The sequence below is a fragment of the Emydura macquarii genome, unplaced genomic scaffold (genome assembly GCF_026122565.2).
Source record: "Emydura macquarii macquarii isolate MOO-44397 ecotype Brisbane River unplaced genomic scaffold, CSIRO-AGI_Emac_v2 contig_3530, whole genome shotgun sequence".
NCBI lineage: Eukaryota > Metazoa > Chordata > Testudines > Chelidae > Emydura > Emydura macquarii.
Genome location: NW_027133667.1, coordinates 10933326 through 10954425, shown reverse-complemented (window position 1 = coordinate 10954425; position 21100 = coordinate 10933326). Strand labels below are relative to the sequence as shown.

The window sequence follows — 21100 nt, the reverse complement described above, 5'->3', positions numbered from 1 at the left end:
GACTGTGATCAATTGTTCTCCATGACCACTGAAAATAGGACAAGAAGTAATGGACTTAATCTGCAGCATGAGAGGTTTAGGTTAGATATTAGGAAATTTCTCACTATAAGGGCAGTTAAGTCCTGGAATAGGCTTCCCAGGGGGTTGTGGAATCCCCATCACTGGAGATTTTTAAGAACAGGTTGGACAAATATCTACTAGGGGGATGGTCTAGGTTTACTTGGTCCTGCCTCAGTGCAGGGGGCTGGACATGAAGATTTTTCAAGGTCCCTTCCAGCCCTACATTTCTATGACTCTATGAAAAACAGTTTGCATCCACACTATGGTGTGTAGCTACACATGGCAGTGAAAGGGACTGGCAGTTGGGAGGTAGCAGGGAAAGGCTCTGACAACAGGACATTATACTGCTAAAAATAGCAGCATAGATATGGGAAGCACTGCTAGTGGGGAGTGTGTTGAGAGCCATGTAGGGCTTATAGCCTAAGGTTCTGGCGTGTCTTTATTCTACTTGCCTAACTAGTGCATCACTATTTACACTGTTATTTATACCTATGCTAGGGAGGCATGCAGTGTAGGTACTCTACACACAACCATATGTGTAGACATAGCCAATGACAATGGGCCATTTATTCCTGGTCTTTGTTTTCTGTCTCTTTAGTTAGTTTCTGATCCTGGACACTACTTTCCCTCTCACTTCATCACTAATTAGTTTCCTTGACTGGCATTGCTTCCAGAAGCTTTGCTTTTGAATACAGCAAGTCTCCAGGAAGGAAAGGAAGTAATCCTAATAGGTTGCAGGTCTTCTATGACACTTCACTCTTTGAGACAAATTTTGCCTTTAATTGTATGTGCATGACTCTCATTGCCTTAAATACACATCCAAGAATAGAATTTGAACTCTTTGGCTGAGTTTTCAAATGCATCCTCTGGAAATATAAGCGCCTAATTACTTGATCTGCATGAGCAAATGCAAGTTTGCACACAAGATGGAGTTGAAGAAATGGACAATACTGTAGTTGTGAAATAGTACAGGTACAAAAGCTAAAACTGCATCTATGATGTAAAAGTCTGAGATGAAGCCCCTTTGAAAACATGGTCATCAATGTAGTATTTGGTGTGTTCTATGGTAAACTCAAATATTCTAGTCTTCATTCAGCAATGCAAGAATAGATACAGAGTACAGATGATACTGGTGATTTTTTCTCCTTCATTTCCTCCTTTTCTTTTTTCTTCCCCAGATATTTGCCATCTTTTTCTGATAGGGAAAGGGTTGAGATACAGAGTTCAGGTCTGGGTATTGGCCGTCCCCAGAGTTTTAGGGGGTATTAGTATTGAGGTGTTGGTTCAGGCCCACCTTACTTTTCAGAGGCTTATCTATGTGGCTTGTGAATTCATTTGTTCTTTAGATGGCCATTTACTTGGACTGTGATTTGGCTGTTTATTTATTTTTTTTTAATTGAGGATAAACAGAATTATGTTATTGGTGTCCTCTTGGAAAGAGGAGGAGAGCAGATTCATGATTTCAGTGGTGTTTCATCAGGAGTGAATTTGGCCCAATATCTTTAACAAACAAGAGAGTAAGATCTCTTATTTCTCACTCCAGGGGAGTTATTATAGGCTAGGGAGCAATTTAAAGCCCTGCCAGATTCCACATCCTCCCAGCTGAAGAGCTGCCCACCCACACACGCATGGTGCTTTCTGATCTCTGATTTACCTGCATGGCCAGGCAGATGGTGTTCAGCAGGATCAGAACGAACATCAGGTACTCAAAATAGGTGGAGTTCACCACATACCACACTTTGTATTGGTACTGGTTCTTAGGGATGTATCTCCGCAGGGGGCGGGCCTTCAGGGCATACTCAACACATTGGCGCTATTAAAGAGACAGGAGAGATTAAAAAAATAAGGTAGGTAGAATGCCTCATATGTAAAAAATAATATATTTCAATGGCAATTTTTGGTGGGGAATTTGTTTAGATCACAATCTAAATAAATAAATTCTACTTACTGGAGCCTTCCATTTGTACTTCCTGTGGGCCAAATTCTGCCCTCAGTTACACTCATGCAACCCCAATGAAGTCAGTGTGGTTGCATGGCTATTATAGTAGAATTTGGCTCTGTGTATGGGCCTTTAAGAAACAATCTTTTACCTGGGTCTTGAATGATGACAGAATAGAGACAGCATAATGCTTTATCCCTTTGATAGCCCTCATATGTTCCATTCTGGCTTTATTTTAGCCTTCGTGCATTTCCTTTGGCTGTATTTCGTGCCGTTGGTTGCATTATGCAGCCATAAGTTACCTGGTTCTTGTCCAGCTCACAGTTCTTGTATTCCTGCTCTCCTTGTTCCTGAAACGTGACAATGACGAAACCAACGAAGATGTTCATCATGAAGAAAGCAATGATGATGATATAGATAATGAAGAAAATGGAGATCTCCACCCTGTAGTTGTAGATGGGTCCCACGTCCTCCATGTGAGAATCAATGGATTTGTACAGCAGACTAAAGGTGAAGAGAAACCCAATGCAGACACTTAGAAAATTTCCAACAATACTGTCTCATAATATCCCACTGGGCTATGTAACTAAGGTGATGGGAGTATAAATTTTAGCTATTTTCTTATAATTTATCAATATTGGAAAATGAATTTGTTTTATACAGGGATAGGCACAAACCCCCAGTTCTAATGCCCAAATTTTTGTGAAAGTTCAGATCCAGATCTTAATTTACCTATTAAACTCTGCTGTGGGTTCAGGTCCATCTGTAGTTTAATCCTTTAAAAGTTTAAAATATAAGATGTGTCCCTTCATTTTAACAAAGTGCAGATAAAGAAGGGACAGTCCAATTTGTTGGGAACTTGGTCCTAGTTTGGTGCTGTTCACAGGAGTTCTGAAAGGAAGGATGATCTGGGCACTTTTAATTATCTGAAGTCATGATGGCACCAACAAGGGAGAGCTCTTGAGCCTGGCCATGAGACAGCTCATGCCTGAATTGCCTTGATTGAATGGCGCTGTGAGAGATGTCAGGTCCCCCAGCACAGACAGGGATGGCACTGTGAGACATCTCACGTCTGGCTAGCACGGACAGGTCTGCACTGTCACATTTCACACTGGCCCGGCACCAGTGGGGTGGCCCTGTGAGAGAACTCACCATTCTCAGTAAATACTGATAATGTGCCTCCCAAACTGTTCACAGCACAGATAAAGTATGGCATGGCAGGGAGCTATTACACCACAATACCTAGTATTACACAGTATCAAGCATTCAGTACTGGGCAGCTAACTGAACAGTCAAAATAGGAACCATTGCTTTCACTTGGTTGAAACAATAATGATGTTAATATTGATCAGTAGTAATCAAAATATTACTATTGCTTCTACTACTCATTACTATTTGTTGAGAGCTGAAAGAGTTAAAGGAGCAATAGTCTTGGCCCCAAGGAGTTTACAGTCTTCATATACAGAAGTACTACTACTGTCACTAATGCTGCTACAGCTCCTCCTCTGAACTTTTCTATCTCCTTTCTCTAAAGATATCAAAACACTTTACAAACACTAATGAAGTCTCATAACTCTTCTGAGTGGATAAGGGATATTACAGGAATCACTTCACCCTCTTCTGAAATGAAGCCACCTCTGGGCTGGAGTGTGGCAGCTGTCAAGCAACACAGTATGACAATTTAGACGAGGAAAGATTAATTGTTAGATTTTGAATTCCCCTTAAAAATGAATGGGGGAATTGCACTGCTCCCCACCACCAAGCCTCTTGGCCCCGATCAGCTGTGCACTCACTCTGGCCAGCCCTCAAAGGTTGAAACAGTGAAGAGGGCCATCATAGCAGTCAAGACGTTGTCGAAGTTGAACTTGCTGTTCTCCCAATTGCGGGGCTGGATCATGGGATGGGTGACCTCTCCATCTTTGTAAGAAATATAATGCCCCCTGTTATTGAAAAGCAGAAGGAAAACAAGAGAGATATTCAGTTCCCAAGTCAGACCTGGTGAGAGTGGAGTCGAGAAATGTGGCTGCCTGGGAAAGGATGGACTCACCTGCATTCTGCTTCTGTTTGCTTGGAGCTATCGCTGCAAATATACAGTTTGCCCTAGAGGAGAATGAGAGAAGAACAGTGAAGTCACCCTTCATTATGGTGCAGGGAGTTACTATTGATCAGTGTAGCAAGGAGACGGCATTGTCTCTTTGCTTAACTATGTGCCTCCATCAAGAGTTGAGGAGCAACTGCTGTCAGGAGAGGGGTGAGGTTTAAATGGAGAAGCTAAAGGGGGAGGTCAGAAGGAACATTCAGCTTTCATCTGGAATGTTTAGTTGTACAAGACATGGGTGTGGACACAGCAGCATTCCTTGAAAAAAGCCCCACTGCTGTTGATGTCATGTCACAAACTTCTCGGAGAAGGTGGCAAAGTGTTGCTCTGGGTTCTCATGACCTGGGGTTTAATGAGTTACCTTTGCGACAAGCCTGATCTCATGTCTTTGGAACTTGGGTAATGGGAACCTGGGTGATTAGTGCTTAATCCAGGCCTCCTATCTGACTATACTGAGGATGTTTTCTGCTCCATGCAAATCTCCATCTCCCCTTCCCTTACACTTCTTCCCATTACTTTTCTTCCCCCCTCCCCCTGAGGATGGTTCAGTGAGATGGATGAGTGAATGGACCCAATGGTTTTACCTTGAACAACTGAACTCCAATGCAGGCAAACATGAACTGCAGCAAAGTGGTGACGATCACAATGTTTCCGATGGTTCTGATGGCTACAAACACACATTGGACCACGTGCTGCAAATGGAAGATAGGGGCAAGAGTAACTGGAGGGACCATCCGGAGCTGTTGTCACTATTGGAGAAGCCCAAGGCTTCAGCATAAATATGAGAATCCCAGTTTACAAGCTCCATAAAGTGGCATCTTAGGAAAGGAAAAAAAGACTCCCTGGACTATGTGTGAGCAGGCAGAAAAGTGTAGAAAAGACCAGAACTCAGTTCTCATCTATATGAATATCTGTCCTGTTAGGTGAAGGGACCTGGCTGACAGAGAGGAGGCAAGAAGCACAGCCCCTCTATCTGCAAACCAACCGAAAGCTAGTGCATTACGCCGCAGCCTTGTCAGTGACCCTTTAAACACTATTCAAGCTGTGTTAAAAGGCTGGTACGTCTTGCCTGAAGTAACCTGTGTTTCTAGCTTTGAGAACAACTTGTGGGGCTCAGGACTTCTCTAACCTTTAGTCCCTTGGCTCTATTGATGGCCCTCAGCGGTCTGAGCACTCGCAGGACACGCAAGATCTTCACTACGTTGATGGCACTGGACCTGGAAGAGAACAGCTGCACATCAGCTTTTACCTGGAGTTTCACCCACTCTTTCCCATTTGCAAATACTGTAAGAAATTCAAGACGTCAGAGTCATCCCTTTGCTGTATGCCATGCCACTCAAAGTATCAAGGTGGCAACAGGCTCAGAATCTTCTGCTCCAAAAGCACAGGCTACTACAATTTTGGGTAAAGGAGAATCTCCATTATCTTTTGGCAGTATAGGGTTTATGACACATAGATTATCATAGTTTGATTTAGTATACTACAGGGCAGCGGCACACACATACACACTAGCAAGTACCTTATAAATCATTTCATTCTAACACAGTCCTTGACGTGAATAAATATATAATTCAGAGGCATCAATAATGCTAGATACTCTCCCCAGAATACACCTAATTTTTTAAAATGTAATTTTAGCCATGTTTCAGAAATTTCTGTGAGAGGAAGGAGCTTTTAGGGGCACTTCAGAAAGCACTGAGATAGACTGGGAAGCTGTCCCACTGAATTATCCAGTGGGCCCTGCCTCTTGATCTATAGAGTCCCAGATTGCACCCCACCAGCGTTATCTCCATTGTATTCACAAAAGGATCAGAACACAGGAGGGCTCTCTTGAACAGGACAAGCTACCAGATACACAACGGACGTGCAATGGAAAACGGTGCCAAGATGCAGCTATTGCAAGACATTTTAAGATAAGGGCACAAAGAATCACACCGCTGAAACGCTAACAGAAGAAAGGAGCATGTCAGTTAATTCCTGGTGTCTTACGAATGTAGAGGTACCTGTACCTCGTCCAACCTGGGGCTCGACTTGGTAGGGTGCTGAGCATTTCATTTCTGATCCAGCAAAACACGTAAGCATGTACTGAACTTTAGAAGATGAATAGTCCCATTGAATTGAGTGGGACTATTCATGTGCTTAACAGTAAGCATGTGAGCAAGTGCTTTGCCACATCTGGGGCAGAGTGCTCAGCACCTTGCAGGAGTGAGCCGCTGATGAAGAATCCCTCCTGCAGTTGTACGTTGTCAGGCCCCTGCCTACAGCTTTTGGGAACATTCTCCCTTTGCTAACATATGAAGAGCCTGAACAAACTCTTCAAGAGCTGAGGATAATGGCCAAAATGAGCATTGAACAGTCATTAAAAAACTGATTGAAAGCCCACTGAAGTCAAAGAGAATGTTTCTGTTGATTTCAATGGACTTTGGAGCAGGCCCTATGGAAGCTGTTACTCACATAATAGGAACAAGGCAGAGTTGCTTTGGTAGCAGTTGGGTTTTTGTTATTTTGGAATTACCCTGGCATTATCCTCAGATCTTCCGTATGAGGCAGAAAGTTCTAACATAACCAATTAATATCAAGCCTTGCTAGCCACATACTGAACGAGTCTGAAAAACCGGCTTCAGACTGTTTTTGTTCAGGAGAGTGTAAAAATACATAAAATCTTGCACAGACAAGCCAACATGACCCATCTAGTACATCCCCTCTCACTCCCCCTCTCCCAGCAGACCAGTGGATTATCTCAGTCAAGAATGGCTCACTCACTGGATCCCAAAGGAGATGAGAGAAACGCTGACCACCAGCAGGTCTAGGATGTTGAAGTAGTTCCTGCAGAAGGAGCCCTTGTGGAGGAAAGCTCCATATGCAGTCATCTGCGGGGAGGCACACGGAAACACAAACAAACTTTGCCATTAGCAGCTATGCAGAGACCATCTCTCAGACCAAGACCAACTGGTTGTTCTCAAGGTGTATATTTTAAGGAAGGGCAATATTTCTAATGCAGCAATCATTTTACCTCAAAACCCCAGTGAACAGGTTGGGTCCCAAGAGAAAGGAAATGAAGTGGAGTAGAGGGTAAAATAACTATCAAGAGAATATATGAGGAAAAGTTTCAAGCCAGTGTCCACCCCATCTGGGGAAAGGGTGCTTTTTTGGGGCTGACAGTAATTCTTCCTTTGGAACCGGAGCATACAGAGAACAGAAAGTTCACTTAGAAATAGCAAAGCAACACAGTGAATGTTTGCAAAAACAACTTTTTGCAACCAAATGCTTTCCCCTTTATCTTTGGTGGCAAGGCACTTATGACTAAGATGCCTGCATTTTATAAAGGTTTCCAGGACTAGGCTGAATAAAAAATATTACATAAAAAGGGACCGTCTCTTGAGATATTTTTCCGTGCAATACCATCTGGAGGGACAGCTGAAACCTCCTCCCTCTGAGCAAGAACAACAACTGAATCACTTGGGGATTTTATGGTTTAGGCCAGGGCTGAAATGATAGGCAGAAATCCCTTTTGATTGGTTCACTCCCTAGATTCAGAAACTCAATTCCGTATCCTCTCTACTTTGTTCCCCTCAAGCTGAGCCCCCGTTTGGTCCCTATAATTTTGTTCAAGAAACAAAGCATATTTGTTCAAGAAACAAAGTATATTTCCCCTCTGTTCCTTTTTCACAAATCCCAAAGAAAGATTTCAGGGGACAATGTAACTAAGGCTTCTGTATTAGGAAGTGCAGTCAGCAGGAGCACCTTCACTTCTGGAACATTAAAGTTCCACTTCCTTTATGAGGGACTCTGCCCAGGAGGATGAATTCTATTGAATAACAATGAGATTTTGTTAAAAATGCTCCTTTACTGTGGGACAGGTGGAATTTTACAGCTCTGGAACTGTACTTCTTGACAGTGTAACTACAGATGGGTCAGAACAAACTCCAGGCCTAAAAGCCCCAGAACTTTGGGAAGGCCAGAAGTTTTCAGGCCTAGAATTTTGGTTCAGACCTATCTCTAGTTACACTGTCGATAAATACAGTTCTGGAGCTTTAGAATTCCCCGTCCCACAGAAAGAGAGCATCATTTGGGGGAAGTTCAGATCTTGATTTGAATGTGATGGGCAAGACTCATCTCAAAACACAACTAGATGAGATCAGCATTGCAGTTTCTCAAAATTATTAGCTTTAGCCAGGCTGCTCAGAGCAGCAGAAGAACAATCAGAGGCTAAGTCTAGTTGGATTGTGATGGATACACAATCTTATATGTGTTCTCTGGTTCCTGCTGTTAGTCCATAGTTCCTGGCAGTTTCCAGCCAGGGCTACCCATGGTAATTCCAGTCATAGGAGTGCTGAAGAGAACATGATATAGCAAATTACTTTGTTCACCAAACATCCACAAGATTAGGAACTGTCTACCAATCAGCCAGTCAGACAGAACTTAGAAGGGAAGGAAGTATAAACTCTGGTCTCAGTTTAGAATTTATACTTATGGACACATTTGACTGAGGGAAGGGAGGGTTCTTGCCATGACAAAGGTGGTAAAGATGCCCTTTACTGCTTATATTTTGTATGGCAATCTTGAAAGAAAGAAGACACCATTGAAATCAGGATAGGAAGCTCTGTTGAGTTTCAGTACTGTATGAACCGTGGTTCTTTACTGACTGTTGGAAGATTTCATTATATTCAGGGAAGATACTTAAAAGACTGTATAATGCAGTGTCTGCTTTCCACCTGTGGCACTGACGAAAGCAACTGCAATGCCATTTTAAAGAAGAATTATAGTCTTCACTTATACAGCACTTTATATGTTCAAAACGTTGTACAGATATTAATTAATTAATGGTTATCTCATCACCATGAGGTAGGTAAGTGTTATTTGCCCCTTACTACAAATTCTCCACTGTCTTGAGCTTTGTCCAATCATTTGTGCATATCCAGTCAATGAGACTCTTTACATCTACTTTGCACTCATGTAAAAGATTGTACAAGATACAAGACAGTGGAGAAACAGGCCCTGAGAGACTAAGAGACTTGTCTGAGGTCAAGCTATGGGACACTAGCAGAGGGAGGAGTAAAACTCAGGATTTCCTAACCCTGTGCTCAGACCCTGCTCTCCTATCAGTAACACCTGGAAAAAGTCCGGAGTTGAAATCCTGGTTCCACTGAATTTAATTAATGAAATTCAACAAGAGTTTTGCCATTGACTTCAAAGGGACCAGGATTTAATCCCAGAAATAGTTACTACAAGGTGCATTGGATTTGTTAGTTAACAGGTTGAGGCCTGTTCTCATTCCCATTGAAGTCAATGAGAGCTTTGCCATTTATTTCAGTGGGAGCAGGACTGGGCCATAAGTGGTGTACTACCATAAAGTCAAATGGCTAGAAGGTGGCCTTGTACAAAGAGCTAACAGCTGGACTAAAGTGAGGTTTGAAATGTTGCTGCTGAGCTGCTTTCCCTTCTCACATGTTGTTTTTGTGGGTGTTAGATTTAATGGCACACACAGTAACACAGCAGAAAGTGTGAGTCTCTCTGGAGAGCACTGTAGGTTTGGTGCTTCGAAGACAAACAGACAAGCCCAGCTCCTAACACTATTCAGGGAGCAGCCTGCCCTTCCAGTTTTCATTTGATATTGTATCAGCTGCCTGAGGTATGAGATCTCAGCAGCTCCAAGGAGAAGGCTGCCATCTGCCAGCACTTAAAACCAGATCACTGAGAAAAAAAAACAAGCTGCCCACTGAATCCTGCATCTAGAGAGCCAAAACATTGCTTGATTACTGTTATTTAAAATATTAGACTATCAGTTTGGGAAATTGATAAGAGAGAGGCAACAGCTTTTTATTTTCTTCACCACCAAATTATTCTCCTGTTCCATTTCCTCAAGGTGGGCAAGGTGTTCCCCTGGAAAATCAGAAGCGGGTATTCAGCCAGGCAGAGTTTCACTCTCTGCATGAGTGATTTTCAGCCACCAGTACCTGTCCAGTTATTGGCCTTCATTCTTTAGTGACTGGTATTCTAGGCTCCCGCTCCAGACCTTAACAATGAGCTTCTGTTCCCCATGGAATTCTGCTGTTTGTCTCCCACTCAGCTGTGCACATTGTCCCCTACAAGGGACCTGTGGAGATTTCCCCAAACCATAATCTCATGACTGTGTAGAACTCAGAGCTTCACTTTGGCATGCCAAACTGTGTGAGGGGAGAAGGGCATTGGTTCACACAGCGCTGTTCTGCAATATGAGTTCTACATGTGAGAGTCCTGCAGGCTCATGGTTCTTACTGTGGTACACACATACTGTTGTCCTGAAAAGATTGGCAACTGCTGGGGTAAATATCTGGCCTGCTTGCCCTTTTCTTGTCACTCGCTTATATTTCCTGAAAGAATCATCCCTTCATATTGAGTCCTCAATGCAGCATGATGCTGACACCGGCCTTATATAACAAATGTCATTTGAATATCAAAATTGGACAAAAGAGCTGTTTAAAAGCTTAGACAAGTACTAATAAGCCAAAAAGCAAAAGAAAATCCTGTCTGTGAAGATAACAATGGGATTTAAAATGATACAAAGTCAAAGACAGAGAGAGAGAGAAGTGTATTGCTCAGATTGGTTACCTTAAGAATAATTTCTAATGTAAAGATACTAGTGAAGACATAGTCTGCATTGCCTAGGATCTGAAAAATAAGCACAATCGGGTTAGCGTTACTGAGCGTGACCCAGATACAAACAGGCATGTGTGTTAGCAACAGATAGTGGCAGAGAACTAGTAGGCTTATGAGTGACAGATAATGGTAGAGAAGATGGGGACTTTACCTTCAGAGCAATTTCAATGGTGAAAATGACAGTAAAAACTATATCAAAATAACAGAGAATCTGTAAAACAAAAGGGAATGGGGTGGAGGAGGAGATCAGTGAGTGATCACTGGAATAAGAAATCACCGTTCAAAATCAAAATGCACAAGTTTTTTTTAACAGGAGGGCAGGAAGAAATAGATGGGAAATGGCTTGGTAAGAACATCCTGTCGAATGCAATGAAGTTCTTGGTACAGGATACAGGCAGCATTTTAATGAAATCTTTGCTGTGAGTTACAATCCCATATGACTTGGGAGGCAAAATAATATTTTTTTAATTTAATTTAATTTTATAAAGAATTCAAGGGTTTCCCAAATACATTTCCAAATGGAGACTACAAGGATATCTGGTCTCTCAGTGGAAAACATGTGATTCCTTTTTATTAACGTCCATTCAGGTTTGTTCTGTGTTCCTTACAGTGGAAGAAAAAAAGGCTTCAAATTGTTGTACAGCAGCAGCTATTGCTTTTTTCCCTCTATCCTGACATGTCACGAATTAGGGTGAATAACAAACATATACATTTGCAAATTAAACATAATCATAGTTTTTTGTCTAGAGTGACACAAGACAAATGGTGGGTCCTGAGGTGTAAAGTAACATCCAAAGCAGGTAACCTCAGGGGATATGGCTATCTTACTATGTATCAATATTGGTCCCATTGAAGCTAACAGGAGTTTTGCCATTGACTTTATTGACCAGGATTTGACCCTATATATTTTAGACAAAGGAGAAATCAAATCTCCTGCAGTCTCCCAAACCTTTTCTTTCAACTGCACTATTAGTAGTGCAAATTGTGAATATCTTTTCTTTGGTTTACTGTCTTCTTAGTTTGATTAGACTTTACATTTAATAGTCTCCCAAGGGAAGTGGTAGAAGCCCCATCATTTGGCAAATGTCAAGCCAGACTGGACAAAGCAATAGTAAATATATAATCTTTCTGTGGCAGGGAGATGGACTGCATCACCTAGCAGGTCTTTACTGTCCCTAGATGTGATGTAAATCGTAGTATAATTTAGGCTGATTGCCTAGATTCAAATTTATTATTGTACCATGTAAGTATGGAGTAACTATTACATCCAGTGGAGTTACACTGGATTACACCATGTAAATGAGACCAGAATCCAGCCCATTTGTCAAACTGGGGCAAGTTACACTACTTAGCAACTTACACTCAGCATGTAACTTAAACCACTCTGAGTCACTGCTGAATTTGAACCAGAGACATCTCTGGAAGTGGTACCCACTTATTTTAGCCTGGGTTTGGCCATATATGTTTTGGTAACTTGAAATTTAAAAGGGCCATTTCAAAAATGCTCTGGCCTCAAATGCAACCTACATTTATTTTTGTGTATTATAACTGGAACTGTCCTCCTGATTCCCGCCTGCTGGGGGTTTGACAGTTGATTATTATATCAGTGGAATTATTTTATAATCTATCGGCCATATTCTCCGGTATCCTCTGGCTGCTTTGCATCACTCTAGCTATACAAAACAACAGAAGCTTGATTAAACTGGCCAATTAAGCTGAGTTTGCAGATGTTTTGCATCACCAGAGCAGTACAAAGAAGCTGAAGTGCACTGGCAAAACTGGCCCAAAAGCAGCATTTAGCTCAGGTTTCACATATTAACAAAGATGTGCCTGATGGAAGTGATTGAAGGTAACCTCTGCATGCAGTTTTATTTACTGACAGGTCTTAAGCCAGCTGGTGTATATATTATTACTTAAAATACATTCTATCTAGGAACAAATGAAAATGAAAAAATCCTGCTAGGGTGGAATGACTTCTCACTTCAAGTATATAATTATGCACAGCTAAATTGGGCCTTGGTGCCTGAGGCCAGTGTGGAGATGCAGCTCCAAGAGGCATGGGCCTGAATGCACAAAGGGAGTTAGGCACTGTAACACTCAGCATCATAATGCTTAACTTTTAGGTACCTAGGAAATCACTGCGATTCACAAAGCCTGAGTGAGGCACCTAAGCCTCTAAAATGAATGGGGAGAAATAGGCACCTTAGACTGTGATTCACAAAAGCCAATATGGTGGGCGGACCTAAGCTAGCCAATGGCAGATGCTGATGACAGGGGTGTGTGCCAAGCCCTGCCCCTGTCTCAGAGCTAGGCTGGCTGCAGGGAGGCACTATCTCTGTTAGTGGTTCTCAGCTGTGAACCCTCTCTTGGCATTAGGCACCTATGCCCTTTAACCAAGAAGCTGAGGGTATGGGGGGAGGAGCTCCCTCTTTAAAATTTTGCCCAGTAGTTAGGGTAGTCGCTTGGGATGGGTGAGACCTCTGGTGTAAGTCCCCCTCCCCCCCCAACGGGGAAAAGTGATCTGCTGTCTCTCGGGTGAGTGCGCCTACTATTGGGCTCTGAGACATTCTGTTGTGGGGCTTCTCAGACTCTTCTGTTGAACTCTGGATAAATGAGTTGCTGGAGCAGGAGTACTAGATCCTGGGTTTCCCAGGTGAATGCTCCAACCACGGGGGTATTAGATCATTCTCATCCTTGCTGCTCTCTTTCTCTCTCTGTCTCAAAGAGTCATTTGGTCCAGAGAGAGCACAAAAAGTTAACAGGGAGGTCCTAGTCCTCCCCTACCCCCCCCCCCCAGCTGTTTTATATGAATTTACCCAAGGGGAAGCCTATTGGATTGGGGGCAGTATGTGACTTAGGCAGCCAAATGCCTGTGTTCCTATTTTTGAATTGCTTTAGGGCTTAGATGGGAGGCAGCAGCATGCATACTCGGAAGCAGAAATTTGGGTGCTTAGATAAGTTTTTGCAGTGAAACTTAGGTGCTGAGCCAAGTGAGTTTAGGCACCTACCTGGTTCAGCACGAGTTTTGTGCATTGCAGCGGTCCCAGAATTGGGAGTTAGGCACCGAACTCTTTTTGAGCATTCAGGTCACAGTGCCTGAGCCCTTGTGAACACAGAGAGAACACAGCCACTGCTCCATCCTGGGATGGCAAGTACTGAGAGAGAGTCTCTCCACTGCCCACTTTGGAGAGTTGCCAGCAGCAGCAGTAGGCTTGCAGAGTCCTTGTACACAGGATAGTGCATGGATTAGACTGTGTTGTCACTTGTGGGTGCACAAAGGGAGTTAGACTGCTTGCACTTTTACCCTGCACAGGGTAGGGTACAATCTTACTGTCATACTGTAAAGACAGGTCACTTTTGCAACCCTAACATCTTGCCAATGTCCCTTACATGATGCATTTTAAACACTTGTACCTGCAAAAATTAAGCACAGATTTTCATACAACATTACTGGATTCAAATATGCAAGACAGGATTTTGTCCGAAATCTCCAGTTCTTTATCCAGGAGTAACAGCTGGAACTGTTTTACCTACAGATTTCTACTGTAGCTTCTGTGGAAATGCTGCCCCAGGTATGTCAATTGCAGAGCCAACATATATTGGCATGCATTTAAGCCTCCATAGTAAGTACATTCAGTAATGCACAGGTGGGTAATCAATGACATAGGTCAGATTATATTGTTCAGTGCTCTCCTTAAAGGTGAATTGCAAAACTACGATGAAAACGGAGATAAACTCTGGATCATGTACTATGCCTCCATTAACCAGACTTGTGTTGTGTGTGTGAGGAACAGTTGAACATTCAGCTTTAAATTAAGATTTAACACGCTTTACAAAACACTTAAGCACTGTCAAAGCCTACCAAGCTCTTCCAGACCTAGACTAGAAAAGCTCCAAAATACCTCTGAGGGTGGCAATTACCAGGAGTCTCATACACAACTGCTGACTCTTCTGAGTTCTGTGCCAATCCAGAAAAATCGAGGCAACCCCTGGCAAACTCAGGAGGCAGTGAACTTCTACAAAGGCTAATAAGAGCTTTTAGAAAGGTAGATTAGAATGTACTTCTGGGCTGAGTGTCCCACACTGAGTGGCCAAGCTGATCAGCAGAGGCATTTAACACACTTGTTGGGGGTTATCTCCAGTTTGATTTTAGCTTTACAGTCTGCACTCAAATGCTGATGGCCTGATTCTAATCTCAGTAGTCTTGGGTTTCCATCAATGTGATTGCACTGACCTCAAGAGAGTTACTTCTGATTTATATCAGTATAAAGGAGGTAAGAATTAGGTCCTGAGTTTCTCAAGTGAAAGGCAGCTACATGCCATGACAGCTGAAGTTCTAAAAGGGCTTGAAAAATGAAGGGTTATTTGAAATCCAACATATGTTTCTAGATCCTAATCTACTTTAACCTGCCCTATCCAAAATCCCCAAAGAAAACATTTTTTCCCCTTCATTCTTCCCCCCTTTCCCCAGCAGACATTTGCGAAATGGGTCTGAGGCCAAATTCTGCCCTGACTTGCATTCTCCACAAGCCCACTGATTTCCCTTGGCCTACTCAAATCAGCCCCAGAAGTCTTCGATATAGTCATCTCTGCACTGTCATTAGTTTATTCTGGCATGGGTTCATGATCTGGTTGAATCACACTCTTAACATGTTGTGAGGGAGGAAGGATGGGAGGCATACTTGGTTCCTAAAGGAGTAGTGTCGGACAGGGTCCTCAGCTGCCAGGGAGATGCTGCTGAGCAAGATGAAAAAGAGGATCAGGTTGGTGAAAATGTTATCATTAACGATTCGATGGCAGTGGAGACGAAACCTGCAAGAGAGAGGAAAGACACCTTATCCAACAGAACCAGCTGCAGAGAGAGCTCAGGGGTGGGACCCTTCCTCTTTCACTGCTGGGTCTGTACCTGTAAGAGTGGTTGGCATAAATCCCTCTGACCCAGGAGTGGGGGGGGGAAAGCTAGACCAGGCAGTTGTATGTGATCCTGCAAGGTGCTGAGTGCCCTCAGCTCCCACTGAGCCACTCAGGGAGTCACAGGAGATGCTTAACATCTTGCAGGACTGGGCCCTTGGTGCTTCAGTGAAGGAAAGAGGATGGCAGCCATTCTCTCTCTGTATATTGGGTCCCTATTCAGGTTGTGTTCTAAAATAAAATACCTGCTGTTGGTTTACCCTGCAATTACACCACTTGCCTCAATTAAAGGGAACTAAAAGAGACAGAAACCTAGTTGAGAGGAATCTTCACAGGTTCTTTTAGCTTCTTTTTCATACATGTTTTTCATCACTGACTCCGAGATGGAGCTGGAATTTCTCCGAAGAGGTGCTCCAAGAGCACTATTCACTACCAGTGCCTCATACAACAACAATAAATCAGGTGCAAGTTGGGTCTTGGGATGGGGCTTCTAGGGGAGATAATATCATGCCATGCAGTGTCTCTTTGCTGAATCTCAGCCTGATACAAAGCAATTCTTACCCTTAGCAGGAACCTAGCAGGCAAAAAATAAAACAGACTCCAGTCAAATGGAAAACTTCCGTCCCCCAGTTTATTATGCACCTCCATAGCTCTCTCCACCCAAAGATCTCAAGGCATTTTACAAAGACTGAGGAATGAAGCCTCATTATCTTAGTTTGGTCCCGTTTTTGCTTATAACAACCCCAACCCTTATTAGGTCAACTTTACAGATAGGTGCAGAGGTTAAATGGCTTGCCCGAGAAATCACAGTGAGTCAGCAGCAGAGCTAGATTTAGCATCCAAGAGTCCTGACTGCTATTAACCCACTGCTGACACACTCGCACACATTGATGGCACCAGCCCTGCCATGGAAAGAGGGAATCTATGGCATGACTCCATGCTGGGGACTGTGTTCATACACACTGCCCCTCTGGAAGTTCTGGGAGGTCTTATGCATCCGATAAGCTTGCTTACTGCTACATTCATGGAAGGACACAGTATGCATTCCCTTCTGTGACAGCCAGGGTGCTCCACTCACTTTGAAGAAGCTAGTGCCACCAACAGCACGAGCCTCACGTGGTACTATTGTCAGGAGAGCACAAGGATCATGCTGTTCCTAACTCCTGCACTGGGGCACAAGAGAGATGAGGTTCCTTGTGGCCTCTCCCCTTTGCACACCCATGTAGGGCTTGGCACAATCATGCCCCATATCTTTAGTTATGTGTGTCTGACATAACTAAGCCCTCTCCCCCCCCAAAAGAAAACAGCACGTGTACTCCTGGGTGCCCTGATGTTATTTTTGCATCTTTATGTTACATCAGGAAACCCAGTTGTTAATTAGACTCCGCTATCCTAGCACTGGCCCAAGTTGTGAGAATGATATTTTAACGTAAATGGAAGAATACTGCTGGATGCAATTACTGACATTTCCAACTAAAAGGGAATAGTGTAGAGAAGAGAGGAGTCAAGGGAACTGTTAATGATACAAGTGGCTTTTCCTCACCAAGTCATCAACTCAACTCCAGGGGCCAAAATTCTATTCTTACTGAAATCAATGAGAGTTTTCTCACTGACTTCAATGGCAGCAGGTCCCTAGTGACTGGCAATCATTGACATTTGATGGCTTTACAGTGATCTATATAAAATAGGTGCGTGTCTCATGAGCCTCATAAGATCACAAACTTAATCAACACACGACTGGCCATCAAGCAGCCTTCAACTGGTAATGCCCTTCAGTAGATGCTGATCACAAAGGATCTGAACTGGTGACTAGCAGATGAGAGGCTGTAAATCCCATACCAATTCCTCAACTTCTCCAGACACTCTGTTTTATGTATTTTATTCTGGTGCCCTGGTAGAGGTCAGCCCAGAGCCCCTATGCCGTTCAGATTGGTACTGATCTCCTGAGGCTAGAATGTGGCTCAGGGCACCACAGCCCTATGTAGGTGTAACCACACCTCCCAAGGATGGGTGCCAGAGAGATTGTGCTGGTGCAGAATGCTCCCTCCAGCACACCAGCCCTGCTCTATGGAGCCATGAGTCCCCTCCTCCATCCCCCTTTCAGCATCCTGGTCCATGTGGGGCAGGAATGAGCAGGAATACAGGAATGGCCTTTGAGCAGCCATGTAAGAAGGGGAAGCTTCCTGCTCATGCTTCAGTGACCACTCAGGGCCTGTTTACACTCTGGCCTGAACATTCTGGGAAGATCACGTGACCGGCTTGCCACTGAGTTCCTTACTGCCAAAGTATTCATGGTCTGCCTCCCTGACAAGCTTTCTAGGTGTCCCAAACTCCCCGTAGGCAGCGATACTGGCATAGAGAGCTCCCTAGAGCAGAGCTTTCCACCTGGGATTCCAAGCAGGGAGCCTGTGCAGGACCGACTGGATCAATGCCATGAACTGACACCAGGAAGCTCCACACAGCATGTTCTTGTGGGGTTGGGATGGGGGGTCAGTACAAACAGGAGACCTGACCTGCCTTTCCCAGTTGGAACACAGCAGCACAGCAACTTTTCAAGTACCTGTTGGTAGGGCTGAAGATGAAAAAAGCACTGGCATCTGGCATGGGCACAGCCTTCTCTTTGAGGTGCAGTTCAGACATGGGACGTGGCCGAGGGCCGACAGGCATTTCAGGTTCCTCCTCCTCTTCCTCTGCTGGAAGTAACAGGTGGGATTTTTAATGTATGGAGTAACAGCATCTGATTCACTTGAGTGCAGAGCACTTTATGTACTCCTCAAGTTTCAGTCACTTCTCTGGGTTGAGCTCCAGCTAGAAACGTCTCCTCTTGCATTATATGAGCCCTGCACAGATGAGTGAGTGTGCCACTGAGAAAACACTAGGGATGGGCATTTTGTCCAAGGCCAGTCGGAAGTTCTCAGAATTGTCCCTTTTTAGAATTCAGGAGAGAGAGGAATTGAAAGGCTGGAGACAAAGGTAAAACTCTTGAACCAAGTTCCTCAGAAGCAGAGCTTCAGGCACTGCACCGATCAATGACTAACCCGCAAGGAAGAAATGCAGAGATGGGGCATTGGAGTCTCTTGGGGAAGGTTTGAAAGAGAACTTTTAGCCTTTGAGGATTTCAAGCCCCTGCTGAAGTCAGCGTTGCTTTGTGCATGGTGGAAGAGGATTTTGCTGCTTTAAAATTAATGATATTCCCTTCATTTAGTTAGTAAGATAGGTAGAGATGCTCAAAGATGGAAGAAATTACTGGCTGGACACAACAACATTCATCAACCGGCCAACACCTAGGAGGCAATTCTACTTTAATAAAATAGTTTACTTGGCCCACACAAAATCAGATACATTCCAGGTACACTCTAGCTCCATATCCTGCTTTCTTTCTCCTTCCCTTAGGGCCAGTCACTGTGCTTGGTTGCGCTTTCAATACATTAGAAAATGCAGATGAATCAGCTCATACCCTAATCTTGGTGAATAGCTACCAGGGACAGGAGAAAAGCAGCCTTTTCTAGGCATAATCCAAGTGCACACAAATGGGCTTCTCTCTCGCCACACCTCCATAAACTGGAATTCGGTTCAGAGGGTTTCGGATAAATGCTTGAGTGCAGTACACAGATCACGTACTGTTTTAAACAAGTGTTATTTCTGGAACAGCTCATTTTTCTATTGTATTGTATCTTGTAATACACTAGATGTTTATACTTTTCACAAGCTTTATTGGTTTCAGAAACATTTTTTCATGGGTGCTTTTCTGTACGGTCTGTGTAAAGGAGATGATAAGGCTAATGACTATAATAATGCTATAATTGTAACGCTTGGCACTTTTTTGGGCTTTTCATCTGAGAATTTCAAAGTTATTGACAAATATTAATAAATTTAGCCTCACAAATTTCTTATGATGTAGATAAGTAGATGACCTTGTTTTACAGATGGGGAAACTGAGGCAGAGATTAAGCAACTTGCCCGAGATCCCACAAAATGTCTGAGAGTTGGGATTTGAATTTTTTCTGTAGCTGAACTAGATTATAAGATTTGCACTCTGTGTTATCTTGATATCATCATCATCATAATCTTTCTACGATATGTAAACTCACTGACAGCGCTGATCTCTGTCGGAGATTTGGCAGAGGAAGGGGGCAGACTGGTGAGTTGCACAATAAGTGCTCTGAGGGCCAGTGGCGATGGAGGTTTGAAGCTGGATTGTGTAGTAGATACTGTACGAGGAGGTTAGTGGGACTGAGGCAAGTGACGCTGATGCAATCTTGAGTGTGGAGGTTTTAAGAATAACGGTACAGCTAGCGGAGAAACAAAGTAAATGGCCATTTAAAATCATTTTCTGGCACTGGGGAAATGTGAGGGATTTTAGAGGGTGGGGTGATAGTGTCAATGGGAATTAAGAGAGTAAGCCACAAATTGTAACTGGCAGAAACAGCTGATTGCAAATGAGAAAAGATAACAACTGGGAACGTTTGAGTACTGTAGTAGGCGCACAGCTAAAGAACATCCACATGCAGGCAGTGGCAAGACGAGATCTGAGCTCAGGCATTGTCTCAGATGGATAGGATACGGACACATGGCTTATCATGTAGCACAACAGGCTTGGTTAGCTAAGAGAACAAGGAACCCACAATGTCAAGCAGTCAGAAGGAAGCTGATAATGGGAAGCGATAAATGATTGGAATAATTACTTCCTCATAGGCAGGGGAAGCCTTGGACCAGTGTTTCTGAGAACCAATTGTCCTAGGCAGCTGCTGCATTTAGTGGCAGCCCGGAGAGGTTCTGCAGTGTCAGAGTTTCACACAGCAGAATGAGAAGACCATACGGAATAGAATGTCAGAAGTTCTTATCTGCGGTGAAGTTGTAGATGTGTTGGTCCCAGGATATTAGAGAAATAAGGTGGGTGAGGTAATATCTTTTATTGGACCAACCTCTGTTGGTGAGAGAGTCAGGTTAGCTTGTCTCTTTCATCACACAAAGATGGTCCAATAAAAGATATTAACTCACCCACCTTGTCTCTCTAATAGATTATTATAGTAAGTTTGGTCTAATAATAGATAACAGATTCCTAAAAGTTATACCTGAGCATATGAAAAAATTCAAAATCACCTGGACCTTCTGATTTGCTTCTGAGGGACTCAAGAGAAGCAGCCAGGAAATTGCAGGGCTAATATCTATCATTTTCGCAAATCACTAAGATCAGGAGTGGTACCAGAGGGCTGAAGAAGAGCAAATGTAATTTCAATCTTCAAAAAGGGTGAAAAGAACAATTCTGGGAACTACCATACCATTCACTTCACTTCAATAAAGGATACAATACAACAGCAAATAACCATGCAGCTGATCTGTTAGCCTTTAACTGATAACACTACATGGGACAACTGGCAGCATGAGTTTTTGAAAAATTGATCATGTCAGGAAAATCCATATTCTTCACTCGTATTATGGGCTAGATTTGC

General features: G+C 43.3%; 1 protein-coding gene across 9 annotated transcripts in view; it reads right to left on the bottom strand.

The window, feature by feature from the left end:
- CACNA1C (calcium voltage-gated channel subunit alpha1 C) overlaps positions 1-21100 on the bottom strand; it is a 648228-nt gene that overhangs the window by 99761 nt on the left and 527367 nt on the right. For 8 of the 9 annotated variants that reach the window (XM_067536222.1, XM_067536225.1, XM_067536224.1 and 5 more), the window contains 10 exons: positions 18208-18340; positions 15419-15548; positions 10888-10947; positions 6861-6967; positions 5227-5314; positions 4682-4789; positions 4047-4099; positions 3793-3939; positions 2302-2503; positions 1715-1873 (listed from right to left, as the gene is read on the bottom strand). In XM_067536222.1, the coding sequence (XP_067392323.1) occupies positions 1715-1873; positions 2302-2503; positions 3793-3939; positions 4047-4099; positions 4682-4789; positions 5227-5314; positions 6861-6967; positions 10888-10947; positions 15419-15548; positions 18208-18340 (1187 nt within the window). The remainder of the gene's footprint in view (positions 1-1714; positions 1874-2301; positions 2504-3792; positions 3940-4046; positions 4100-4681; positions 4790-5226; positions 5315-6860; positions 6968-10887; positions 10948-15418; positions 15549-18207; positions 18341-21100) is intronic. The other variant, XM_067536223.1, reaches the window with a different exon arrangement.